The 13,308-nt window shown below is 45.6% G+C and overlaps 1 protein-coding gene across 5 annotated transcripts in view; it reads left to right on the top strand.

The window, feature by feature from the left end:
* The window catches only part of JAZF1 (JAZF zinc finger 1), a 269,317-nt gene that overhangs the window by 130,138 nt on the left and 125,871 nt on the right, over positions 1–13,308 (top strand). For all 5 annotated transcript variants that reach the window (XM_072651019.1, XM_072651020.1, XM_072651021.1 and 2 more), the window contains one exon: positions 10,310–10,382. In XM_072651019.1, the coding sequence (XP_072507120.1) occupies positions 10,310–10,382 (73 nt within the window). The remainder of the gene's footprint in view (positions 1–10,309; positions 10,383–13,308) is intronic.

The raw sequence follows: 13,308 nt of genomic DNA, 5'->3' as shown, positions 1-13,308 counted from the left end.
TGTCTGCACTACATTTCATGGCCATAGACCTAAGCCCCTACCAGGGTGGGGAACCTACGACCTAGAGGCCACGTGTGACCCTTTAGGACCTCAGGTGCGACCCTTTGACTGAATCCAAGTTTATCAGAACAAATCCCCTTAATGAAAGGATGTGTTTTGTCAAACTTGGACTAAGCCAAAATTGCCAAAAGACTGCACCCGAGGACCTAGGTGGCCTTGAGGCTACAGGTTCCCCACCCCTGCTACAAACTCTGGTCACTTGTCAATCAACTGGCAGTTAATCAAGAGCCATTTATTATGCACCTGCTGTGTGCTTAACACACAGATACAAAGACAAAAAGTAAATACTTCCTGCCTTCTAGGAGATTACCTTCTAATATACAGAACAAATACAAGACTGTGTAGGGAAAGCAGACACCAGCACTGCATTGAAGTGAGGAACCAAGGCTTCCTGTAGAAACTGGTACTTAAACCTAACCTTGAAGGAAGAAAGGGACTCTTTGAGGCAGAGGGTTAGAGGAGGCACATTCCAGGTGTGGAATCCAGCAAGGTGGCACAGTGCATAAAGCACCAGACCTGGAATAAGGAATCTGTGTTCAAATCCAGGCTCATTCTCTTATTAGCCAGTTGTCTGTCTGCCTCCATTTCCTTATCTGTAAAACGGAGATAATAATGCCTACTTCCCAGTGTTGTTGTGAGGATCAAATGAGATCGGATTTGTAAAGAGCTTTGCCAACCTTGAAGCTATAGAAATGCTGGGTATTGGTATTATCAATGTCTTATAGATGCCATTCAGGGTGAGAAGCAGGATGGGAGTGAGATGGGATAACAGTTGGACCATTCGCACTCAGGAGCACATGTGAATTGTCTCCTTTCATCTTCAAGGTCATTCTGCATCAGAGCAGTAGGCGCCCTGTATTCAGACACATCCCCAGCATTTGGTAGCTCTTGGGTCTGGACTTTGGTTCTAGGTACCAGCGTAGAAGGCTGTTGAGCTCTGCAAGGCGTCTGGAAGGGTCTGGAAGATGGTGAAGGGATTTCATAGAGTTAGGGCTGGAAGGGATCTTTTTGCATTTACAAATGAGGAAATTGAGGCACTGAGCAATAGAGTGACGTGTCCCATGAAGATTGGTTCGAGGAACTGGCGGTGTTTAAGCGAGGAGAAGGCAGAGGTAGAGGAACAAGCGGGCAGGCAGAGGAGAATGGATGCGTAAGAGCTGTCTTCGAGTACTTGAAGGGGCTGTTACTTAAAAGTATTCCCTGCATCCTGTTTGTCTTCGGTGAACAGAACTGGGGGTAATGAATGGAAGTCACCAAGAGACTGATTTACCTTTAATTTTAGAAAAAACAAAATTCTAACAATGAGGGCTGTTGGCACAGCGGAATGGATGGGTCCAGAAGGTGAGAGTCTCCCCCTCTTTGGAAGGCTTCCTCCAGAGGCAGGGCAGCCTGTCCTTGAGTATGCCCTGAGAGGGGTGCTCTTCAGGCATGGAATAGATGCCAGGCAGGCCCCTCCCATCTCTAAATTTTGAGATTCTCTGAGCTAATTCACAATTAGAGATGAATCTGTTTGAAGCTGTGTCTCTGCAGTGAAGTTCACCACCTCCAGCCTGTGCTCAGAGACAAAGGGTGTCTGCCACATAGGAACTGGGTAGGTGAGTCAGCTCCTCTGTCTCCCTGTGTTTATTTCTTCCTGGCATGAGATTGTGCCTGGGCCTCCAGGATGGACATGGATGCTTTTTAATGGGCAAGGTTATGGAGCTGCGAAATGTCCCCAACTTTGAGATACTCAAACTCGTAAAGTTTACGGCAACACTTTACTGCATCTGGATTTCCCATCGGATTGGGGAAAAGCAAGAATCTCACTGTAATTTGCACTGACTGACCGTAATGGAAGTGATAGCTTGGGAAATGTTTCAAATGACAAGTCTATAAAGTCAGGAAAAGCTGATCCACTCCAAGGCTACTTATGTGCTATGGAGGATTGGGGGGGAGGGGGGAGGGTGTCTCTCTTTTCTTTTTGGAAAGGGCCTTCACCAACAGAAATATTTATAATAAACTAGCTTATAGCAAAAGGTTGGCTCCAAGCAGTTATCAGACCCAATTATTAAAATGCAATGGAGACAGACGCCAACAGGAGGCTGCTTGCTTTTCAGAGAAGAGAGCTGTAAGGCTGGTACCAGAGACAGAACAAAGGAGAGGTCACAGGGAGGTTCAGTACTGCAGAGAGTGTAGTGCTTGGATATGAAGGACTGGCCAGGACTACTTGGGAAGGCTTGTATGAAAACTGATGCCTCTTATTCCATTTGGATAGTACTGTGAAGAAGTTCTCTACGCTTACCCCTTGGCCAATCCTCGTCAATATAAAGAATGTTTGTATGTAGCCTGGTGGCTGTTTGTCTGAGATGAGTGCGGTCAGTGACAACCTAAGACAACCTAAGAGGCCAGGAAGGGAGACCAATGCGGTGTTGATTTAGAATTGGAAAGATTTGACATAGGAGGAAATCGGGTTTCATAGAGGGGAATTTCATAGAGGTAGAAGGGAATAGGGCCAGGGTGTGAGTCCAGGTTATCTGACCTCCAGTGCCCCTCCTTTTCAACCACACCACTCATCAGGAATATTGAAGAAGGGTTCTCTCTACACACGTGTTGGAACAAATCTAGCACCTTCTCTTTAGAGCTGGAAGAGGCTTGAAAGGATATTGTGTCCAGTGTTTTTATTTTATAGACAAGGAATCTGAGACCTGGAGACCTACATTCATAGGACCATTGTCTTAGAGCTGGAAGAGACTTCAGAAGTCATCAAGGCCAGCTCCCCCGTTTTACAGATGGGGAAACGAAGGCCCATGAAGGTGAAGGGCATGGCCAGAGTCATATAGCTGTCATGTGTTTCTGAGGAGATTCTAATTCAGGTCCCTTGATCCCACTGTACTATACTGAAGGGACTTGTCCAGTGTCCTACAGTTCAGGAAGTGACTGAGACATGGCTCAAACCCAGGTCTTCTGATTCCTAAGCCTGGCAACCAGCCTCGCTGAATGCAGTATGGCTGATCTTTGCCCTGAACCTGGACCTGCCCCAGCGACAGTGCCCTGTTGGCATAGTCTTGGATAAACCTTGATCCATGCCATGCAGAGTAGAACTCAGGGAAGTGAAGTTTCTGGAGCCTTAAATGTCAAGCACATTCTGGAAGGTGTTTTCTCTGATGGCGTTTCTCTTTGAAATCATAGAAATCTTATGACTATGACCACTTGGGCACCACTGAAAGCTCCATCTATGCTTTTGACCTTCCCCTTTAGACAGTCTTGGGCCAGGGACCCTGTCCTCAGTCACTACTTGTTTTCTATTCACACCAAATTGTGAAAACCATAATTTTCCTTTTTCCCCCTTAGGAAAGCACCCAAAGCATGTTCTTGTACTGTAGCAGTCCTGCTTGGGGTTATTTAATTAAATCCATAAATCAGTAAGAATAAATGAGCTTCACTCAATTTGGTATGAAAATCTATCTTACACTACAGGAAAGTAGGGGAGAAAGGGATAAGTGGGGTGGGAGGGATAATATAAGGGAGGGCAAATGAGAGGAGGGAATAATTAGAAGTAAACACTTTTGGGGAAGAACAGGGTCAAAAGAGAAAATGAAATAAATGGGGGGCAGGATAGGATGAAGGGAAATATAGTTAGCCTTGTACAACATGACTATTATGAAAGTCTTTTGCAGAACTATACTTATATAGCTTATATTGAATGGCTTGCCTTCTCAGTGAGGATGGGTGGGGAGGGAGTAAGGGAGAGAAGTTGGAATTCAAAGTCTTAGAAATGAATGTTGAGAATTGTTTTTGCATACAAGTGGGAAATAAGAAATACATGTAATGGGGTAAAGAAATCTATTTTGCCCTACAAGAAAAGAGAGAAGATGGGGATAAGGGAAAGGAGGGGTGTGATAGAAGGGAGGGCAGATTGGGGGGAGGGGTAATCAGAATATATGGTGTTTTGGGGTGGGAGGAGGGGAGAGATGGAGAGAAAATTTGGAACTCAAAATTTTGTGGAAATGAATGTTGAAAACTAAAAATAAACAAAAAAATAGCTGCTACAAAAAAAAAGAATAAATGAGCTTCCGAAAATACACTCTGAATTCCCAGGGACATTTATTACTTTCGTTTTACAAACGAGAAAACTGAGTGTGAGAAAGGTTAACTGACTTGCCCATGACCATGCTGCACTTACAGCATTTACACTCAGGCTTTTGTCCAATGCTCTGACCAATGCATTACTTAAATGCCTCTCCCCTACTTTGCTGTCCCATTTCTGCTTTTGCCCAGGCTGATTCCCGTTCCTCGAACACATCCACTCGCGATTCTGCTTCTGCACATCCCTGCCTTCTCTCAAAGTCCAGTCTTTCTGACACTTTCTGTGAGAAGCCTTTCCTCCCTTATTTAATTATAATTATATGTGTTTATACTTAGATTAATATAATTAACATGTAATCATATTACAAATATTAATTTTATAATTTAAAAGATGGTACTGCTAGGGAGTTGCTTGAAATAGGAAGTGGTTAAGTAATTTGCCCAGGGTCACTCAGTTAGGGAGAATCAAAAGCAGGATTTGAACCCAGGTCTTTTTGACTTCTGAGTCTAGTGTCCTATCTCTCTCTAAGCTGTCTCCCAACAAGTGAGATGCTATTTATAGAAAATATCTCTCCTCAGATGACAAAGTCATCATGTTTCCAAGAAAGCTAGATTTTAGAAAAATTACAGTGATGGGATAGATTTGACCTCCTAAGCTTTTAATCCACTTTTATTCCTGTGACTTTCAGGCCATGTGATTGCTGTGGGAGGGTGAGAGTGGTGAGGGTGCCCAGAATGGGAACACCAAGGAACAGGATCCTGATCCTTGCCCTTGGAGCTCGACGGGCCAGCTCCCCCTCTCAGCTGCCATGATGAAAAAACTAGGTTCTTCTCGCAGCCCTCTAAAGAGGGGGTAGTGGGGTTATTTATAGATGCCGGGGGCCAGATGGCTTAAACACCTACACTTCTTGTTGAGTTGCCAGCTGAAGGAGCATTGCCCACCCTTGAAATACTGAAAGGTTTATATTCCTGCAAACCAGTTACTGAGGCAGATCGAATCTCTCAGCATTTTTAGCTTAGCGCACACTCCAGTTTCAAGTTTTTATCAGCAGCGTAAACAAACCCACCGGAAAGCTCTTGGGGGACGTAGGCCACGGCCCACTTCAGTGAGAGCCCCATTTCAGTATCTCTCAGGTCTTTGTTGCTGTGACAGGGCAGTGCAGAAGGGGACTTTGTACTGTAGCTCAGAGGGTTCTGAGGGGTTTCCTTTATAGAATGCAGCTGGGCCCCCTCCCACATTTCTTTGCTGCCTCTCCCTCTCATGAGGTCCAGTCAACAAGCATTTAATAAGTCCTCACTGGGTGCTGGGCACTGTGCTAATAAGGAAATTCATTTTAATGGGGAAAAGACAGCTTATAAAAAGGGATAGCAAAATTAATGAGGGCAGGAAGGAGGATGGTAGAAAAGTCCAGAGAGTCATGGGTTAAGAGGCATGGTCTCGGTTCTTCCTTAAAATGGACTTTCCAGGAGTAACTGAGTAAAGTGGAGGGGACCACAGGAGCAGAGGCATCTTCCAGGGTGAGAAGGCAGCAGGGTATGGGAGCAGCTAGGAGCAGATAGTGGAGGGGGAAGAGAAATACAGTTATCAAATAGATGTAACTTATGTATTAAATATTATATATGTATATGTGTGTATTTAAGTACCTGGAGGTTAGGACCTTGGCTAAGATTCCCGGGACTGATATATATTTGTAACTAGCCAGTGATCTAGTTCCCAAGTAGCCTCTTTGGCCCATCTCTCCCCTTCCTGGGCACCCCACCTGGGACTGGGCTTTCTTTCGAGAGCCCAGAGTTCTAATTGATGTTCTGAAGTATGCCTAAGGATGCATTTAATCAGTAAAACGTGTAAGTTCTGGTTGATGTTGGCTCTGTTACTTCCCTCACCACATGAACTGACTAGCGCCTAGCTTCTTATCCAAAAATGGAAAATCTTGTTGAGGTGCTTTTAAGTGGCTATTTTGTAATGGAGAGGATGACATTCCAAAGCCTCCAGCTGTCTGTCACTCTGTTCACCATCTGAGGACATGAGCCGTGTCCAATATAAGAAACACAATTTACGTGTTAAAGCCATCTCATAAATCCCTACTTTGGTCTTACAAATAGTGCCAGACATTTTTATGTTATTTCTGAGAAGGGTATGAAATTTAGGTTTTGCATGTGTGCACGCCAGTCATCAACCTTTACTGAGCATTGGCTGGGCAGAGAATGTTGAATTGGGTCTCATAAGGGGACTACTAGCTTAAAGAAGGGGAAGATGTATATCTCAATAACAGAAAAAGAATCCTGAAAGTTAAAATGAACCAGGACCTGGTGATGACATGGGCCATCAGAGAGATGACTGGATCCAAGGTTTCATCCCTGGGTACCACCTGTTGGTTCAGAGCACGTCTATCCACACCTTCTCTTCCCCTTCTGCACTTGGCCAGGTTATACCTGGACATACTCAACCCACAGGAAGCCCTAGGGAGATATGTGATCCTGTGAACACAAGACCCTGTGATACCAAGGAGGGCAGCCATGATGAAGAGCTTTTAAAAACATGCCATCCAGTGATAGGTTCCAGGAACTGGGAGTGTTTAATCTGGAGAAGAAAAGACTTTAGAGGGAATGTGGTAGCTGGCTTTGAATACTGGGGAAAAAATGTCCCGTTCTGATTGAGCAGAATTGAGAGCAGACAGCATAGGTGCAGAGAGGCAGGTTTGGCATCCATGTTAAGGAAAACCTTTCTAATAATTGAAGGTAAAAAGTGGGACGGGCTGCCTTGGGAAGAGGTGAGCTCCACCATATTGGAGTCTGGATGACCATGAGTTGGGAATGTAAGTCTTGTCCAGACACAGGCTGAGCTATACTAGGTGGCCCTAGGTCGCTGTCCTCCGACAATGAGCTCCTTTGCTTTTCTGGAAATGCCTCATCAATCCTAAAGCATGATAACAGTGTTAGCACTGGCCATCAGAGGTATGGCTGCATCCATGGTACAGGTATCGTTGTTCCCATTTTACAGATGAGAAAACCTAGGCTCAGAAAAGTTAATTGCTCAGCAAGCATTAATGATGCACTTACTGTGTATTAGCTGAGAAAGGCCAGAGGTGATGGGGTCTGTCTACAACCAGCATTCGTGTTGGACTCTTAAGGCTGAGCTGAGTGGAGTAGAAGAGGGTGGTGTGTACAGTAAGTTGTCAGTGAGCAGAAGAGCGTGAGATGGTCCGTGTTGATCAGACACGGACACTTTGTCTTTGGATGGCATTGTTAACAATGTAAATTGTTCCGTGTTGATCAGACCTTTGTCTTTGGATGGTGTTGTTACAATGTAAATTGTTCTCCTGGTTCTGCTCCTCTCCCTCCGCGCTGGCGCCTTCACTTCTCCCTGGACTTCTCTAACACCACCATCTCTTTCTGCCTTTCTTAGGCACAACGTGTCTCATTCCATCCACACCCCACAGCTTGTTGAGCCAGCCCAGTTGATGGGCACCCTCTTTTTGCATCAGCCCCCAACTCCAGAGTCTCCCCTGGGAGAGAAGATTCAGAGAAGCCCCCTCCCATCGTTGATTGTCTCACTCTCGTGGCACCTCACGGGCCACCAAGTGCTTTATCTACTCCTAGAAGGAGGTTGTGCAAATGTCATTGTTTCCATTTTATAGATGAAGAAACTTGAGAGTGAAAGGGAGAAAGATACCCAGGGTCTTGATATTAACAAATGATGGACCTGGGACCCAGAACCCAGTTTTCTGGCCCAATTCCTGGGCTCTTCTCTCAGTGTGACACTGACTGTCGATCAGAGGCCCAGGAAACAACTGTGCCAGAGGATTCATGTGACTGAAAATAGACTCGGGCCTGGGTGGCCGTGGTAAAAACGGCAAAATCAAGAAAAACCTTCCCCACAATCCAAGCTTTCCAAGGGGAGACTCGGCCTTCTTGGGACCTCCCTTGAGGTCTTCGTACAGACACTGCATGATGGTTTTGGGGGGACACCTTGGAGGGGATCCCTGGTGAGGGAGGGGCAGGACCAGATGTTCCCTGAGAATCTGGGAGACAAGTTCAGGGGTGGAATTAGAATCATTGCACAGGGGTAGAAAGCTGAGAGGGAGCCTTTTTAATTCCCGTCCTCCTCCATCCTGCCGATCCATCAATCTCTGCATCTTTGATGTCCCTGTGGCCCACTCCTTCCCTGTTGACATGCAGACACCCACTGATACATGTACCCGTGCACCCCACAGCAGTAAACACTTTCCATCCCGGGGTGCTTAAAACCGCATCTGTCCTCGCTTCAAAGACAGAGTTAGTGCCAAGTGCAGCTGGGCTCCGTTTACAACATGCAGTTTCAAACTATCCCATTGTTCATTTAAAAAGATACTTGGGCCAGACATCAGAAGGGTTTCCTTCCCTGCCCCCCGAAAAATATAATGTGTTCATCTTGTCCTCTTTTATTCTGATGAAACAAATGACTTTCTAATTTTTTTTTAAATTTCAAAGGATTGTTTTTCTTCATGGGGCCTTTTCTGCATTCTCTAGAATTATGGAAGCCAGACCCTTGGGGATTATCCCCAAGTTGGTTTATGCCTTCTCAAAGGAGCAAAAAAATGCATTTGCCCATCAAATCAAGCGTCATTTCCTTAGTTCAGCCTTCAAGGCCTTTCACAGTCCAGGCCAACCTGCTTTTCCTACCTAATCTTGTAAAGATTGCCTCATCAGGTAGTGAGCTCCCCCTCACAGGAAGTCTGAACAAATGCCTGCCCTAGAGGCTGTGGGATGGGTGTGGGAGTTCTTGTATAGGTTTGATTGGACCTCCTGGCATGTGAGGCTGCCTGAAATCTGTCATTCTTTGGTCCTCTGCTCCATGTATGTACTTTGCAACAGGTGAGCTGGGCACGGCTTTCCAAATATATCTGTACCTTCCAGCCTCTGTGTCTTTATCTAGAGGGTGCCACCTTCCTGCATTTCCGCCTCTCAAATTCTGATCAAGGACAAGATCAGTTGAGATATAGCTATCCTTGACATGCCACCCTGCATAGGCCAGAAGGAATATCTGTCCCTCAAAATCTAATAGCATTGTCAGTAGCCAGCAAGCATTTATTAAGTACCTACTATGTGCCTGGCACTGGGGCACTATAAACTAATTCAGAGTAGAGTCAGAAAACCCTTGAATACAGTGTACACCATGAGTACAAGATCATATATAGAAATAAAGGTCAAGTGAATAAGAATATTGGAAAGGTAGTGACCATATTTGTCCTTGGAGAGTGTATAATTTTGGGTGTAACTGGGAAAAATGGAAGTGCTGGGTGCTTTGGATGAACTACTTTTTCAGTCTTTGCTATGGGGGATGGCTCCATAGGGGGAGGGTGCGAGTAAAACAGACTGGAAAGGGAATGTGCTTTAGCAGCAAAAGGCAGATCCAAAAATAACTTTAAAAACTCCAATACCAGTTCACTTCACATCCTCACTGCCTGCTTCTTTGGATCCTAGTTATTTGTAGGGGTAAGCTGTAAGTAACTGAAGAGCAGATGCTATGCCTTGGTCATCTTTGTATCCCGCACAGCTCCCAGAGGCATTTCATAGAGTAGGTGCATCAGTAAACATTTGTTGAGTGACTGCGGGACGACGTATACCAGAAAGGTTTGGCTGAGATTCTCCAAAAACAGACTGAACAAACATGGCACCCATCAGAACCTACCAGGTCCTTGGTGCTAGGGGCATAGAAGCACATTTAATGGATGAATAAGCCATGGGTTTTCAGATCCTGCTCTTAAACAGCCTTGTAATTGGCCTAGTCATTGAAATAAGCCTAATTAAGAGAGACTTCATTGCTTTCCCTCTCCTCCTCTCATTCTCCCCCCTGCCATTTTTTAAAGCAGATTAAACAGTGGAAACTATGCCGACATTGTAACTGTAAGCAGTGAAAACTAGTATTTATGAGGGGATTGTGGAAGTCTGCATGACGTATGGGCCTTTTATCACTGTTGATGCTTGGAATTCCCCTGAACAGTAATGCAATATTTTGTTATTTATGGAGGAGTGGATGGAGGAGTGTTCTTGGGTTGCCTGGGCTCACTCTGCAAAGGGGAACGTTTAATTTAACCTCGTTTTCTGTGCGTCAGCCCACTCACTCCACATTAGGCAGCTACATATCTTTTTTTTTTTTTTTTTGGGCAAATGTTGAAAAATCCTTATTGTGTTTTTCTTACAGACACAGATCCTCGTGTTTTGGAAAAGCAAGAGTTACAGCAGCCAACCTACGTGGCCCTCAGTTACATTAACAGGTAAGTGCCGTTCAGAATTTACAGCCGCCACCTCTGCCTGCTACATGGTCATTTCTAAAAGGCATCTGTTTAATAGATGGACACGGTGATGGACCATGGACAAAACTGTGTCTTTGTTTCTCAACCCAGGAGTGCATAATGGCACCCCTGAAGACATCCTTTCTCATTTTGCTCAAAATGTCGTCCTGGCTGGATGTAGATGAGAAAAGGGATGTTTCTGGTGTGAGCTCAGACAACCCCTGCCAAGTCTCTGAGCCTCAGTTTTCTCATTTGTAAGATAGGCATTGGACCAGAGTATGTGTTCTTCCCCTTAGTTGTGGCGTGGACCGCCTGGGTGACACTCTGAGGAAGCCTAGAGACCCCTTTGCAGATGAAGGTTTTCAGGTGGCTCAAATAAAGTAGCCACCATCCTGAATTACAGTATGATTATCAACATTTTTCCAAGACAAATCCTTCTGGGTGAGAGGGTCTCCAGGACCCTTTCTGACTCTGAATCTGGAAATAATCACAGTTGGCATTTCTGCCCTGCTCTAAGGGTCCCAAAGTGCTTCAGGATGTGTAATAGGTATGTGGGTGTAATACGTAAGGAGGTGATAATACAGGTCTCGTTCTCCCATTTTACAGATGAGGAGGTGGAAATGAATTTCCCATAGGACCAGAAGCAAGATTTGAATTGGCCCATCTCTGTGCCATACTGGCCACCCTGCATGTAATGTTAGAGTGGTCTTCTCTCCCTATGGGTCTCTGCACTAGGGTTGGGGCCCCTGGGATTAGAGGCAGTGAACTGGAAAGCTCTGACCTGTATTCGTAGGCGGCTCAAAGTTATTTGGGGAAGTTGGAGGAAAGGTCAGGAAATGCTGGGTCCTCATTGTGCCTTGGCGTTGACTAACCATGCAGCCAGGGGCAGATCATTTCACCTTTGTCAGCCTCAGTTTTCTCATCTGTAAAATAAAAAATAATACCTGTAATCAATCAGCAAGCATCTATTAAGTGATTACTGTGTACCAGGTCTGGTGCTAAGCTCTGGCGATCCAGAGAAAAAGCTGCAGTAGTCCAAGCCCTCTATGAGCCTCTACTCTATGGGAGAGACAGCATGGGCATAGCTGAGAAAATCTAAGGTCGTCTCACTGGGCACTTGGGAGACTCAAGGGTGATTGTGGATTTATGGTGCTCGGCAAACATTGAGATCTCATGACATGGTCATGCTTGGCCTGTACCAGTGGATCACAGAGAGGACTTAGATTCATAGAATTATACACTGAGAATCAGAGGCTGTCTGGTCTGACCCCCTCCCCCATCGTACAGATGAGGAAACTGAGGCACAAAGACATTGGTGACTCACCCAGGGTCCCAGCAGGGGCAGAGTTTGAAACACCCTTTTTCCTGGTTCAGACTGACTTGGACCCAGGTCTTCTTGACTTTAGAACTGGTCCTGTAAGCATTATGTGTGCCCATTGTCTCTGTATATGCATTAAGTGCTTAATAAATGTTTATCAGATTGATTTAGACCAGTGAGGCAGGAGCACTCATAGGCTGAGCCTGGGTTTCTGAGCAAAACCATTGCACCGATCGATGCTGCAGAGCTGTCACCCCCTCCTCGGTCAGCTCCAGGAAGGAGGGAGACAGGATTTTCCTCCTCCCAGACAGAGAGCCCCCACCTCACTCAAGCTAAAAAAACATATACATAATTAGAAAGAGGCTCAGGTAGGAGGGAAGCTGGTTTTCAGTCTGAATGGAAAGCTCGCTGTTCATAACTCAGGGGCGCGAGATGCTCACGGCCTCGGAGGTCCCTTTCATGCGAGGTGAGGAGTGTTCTCCCTCCCTGGACTCTGGGCGCCTGAAACCAGAGGTGGGGGCAAGTTCCCATCCTGCCTCACTCCCACAGTCCGTGAGCCTTCCATCCTCCAGGGTTAAGCAGACAGAACTTAATGGTGTTCTTTGGAGGGTTAACTTGGGTTGGAGTATTTTATTAAGCAAATTATTTTTAAATAGAACATGAAGTTTTCAAGGTCTGGTTTGCATTGACGCTACTGGCCATAATCCCATGTGCCCCTTTGTAAATTCAAAACCTTTCCTGGCCCCCCATTACCTACCAAAGAAACTCGCAGGATTATAGACTGAGAACTGGGGACTTTGGAGGGAAGACAGACCAAGCCCCTCATTTTCATATGTGGAAACTGAGGCAGGGTAGACTTGCTTGTCCAGGGTTCCACAGTAAGCAGAGCCCTAATCCAAGCTGAAAAAGACAGAGAGAGAGAGAACCAAGAGATAGAAGGAGAGGAGAAATACAGAAGGAGAAAAACAGAGAGAAGAGAGAGACAGGGGGGAGATAATGGGATCATACACTGAGCTGGAAGAGATCTTGGAGGGTCTTTAGTCCCACCCCTTCATTTTACAGCTGGGGAAACTGAGTCTCAGGAGGTTAAGTGATTTGCCCAAGGCCAGACAGAGACTTGCTGAGGTGTGATCGTTCATGTCCTTTACCCAGATGATCTCTGCTTCCTTGTCCACTACCAAGGCCTAGACCTGGCTTTACCTTTGTCATCTGTCCCTCAGCCGACCACTGTGTACAGGGCTCAACTTGGCTGTATTTCAGGACAGAAAGGAATTAGAGGGTGTACACAGCTTGCCCGTGGCTGACTGACTTACAAAATAATATAGAAGACAATGAAGGCAAATATGGAGTGTTAGTCAATAGGGTGCGATGTGTTGGTCAAGAAGGGGAATGTAGTCTCAGGCTGCATTCAGGGCGTGGTTTCTAGGGTTACTAAGAATAATAGTAATGTATTGATCTCATTTTTGTCCTCACAATATCCCTGGCAGGTAGATGCTATTATGAACCCCATTTTACAGATGAAAAAACCGAGTCAGGCTGAGGTAGAGTGACTTGCCCAAGGTCACACCGCCAGTCTGTGTCTGAGGCTGG

Source organism: Notamacropus eugenii, chromosome 3, assembly GCF_028372415.1.
Source record: "Notamacropus eugenii isolate mMacEug1 chromosome 3, mMacEug1.pri_v2, whole genome shotgun sequence".
Taxonomy (NCBI): domain Eukaryota; kingdom Metazoa; phylum Chordata; class Mammalia; order Diprotodontia; family Macropodidae; genus Notamacropus; species Notamacropus eugenii.
The sequence above is the reverse complement of the archived record's forward strand: the minus strand, read 5'-3'. Positions and strand labels throughout refer to the sequence as shown.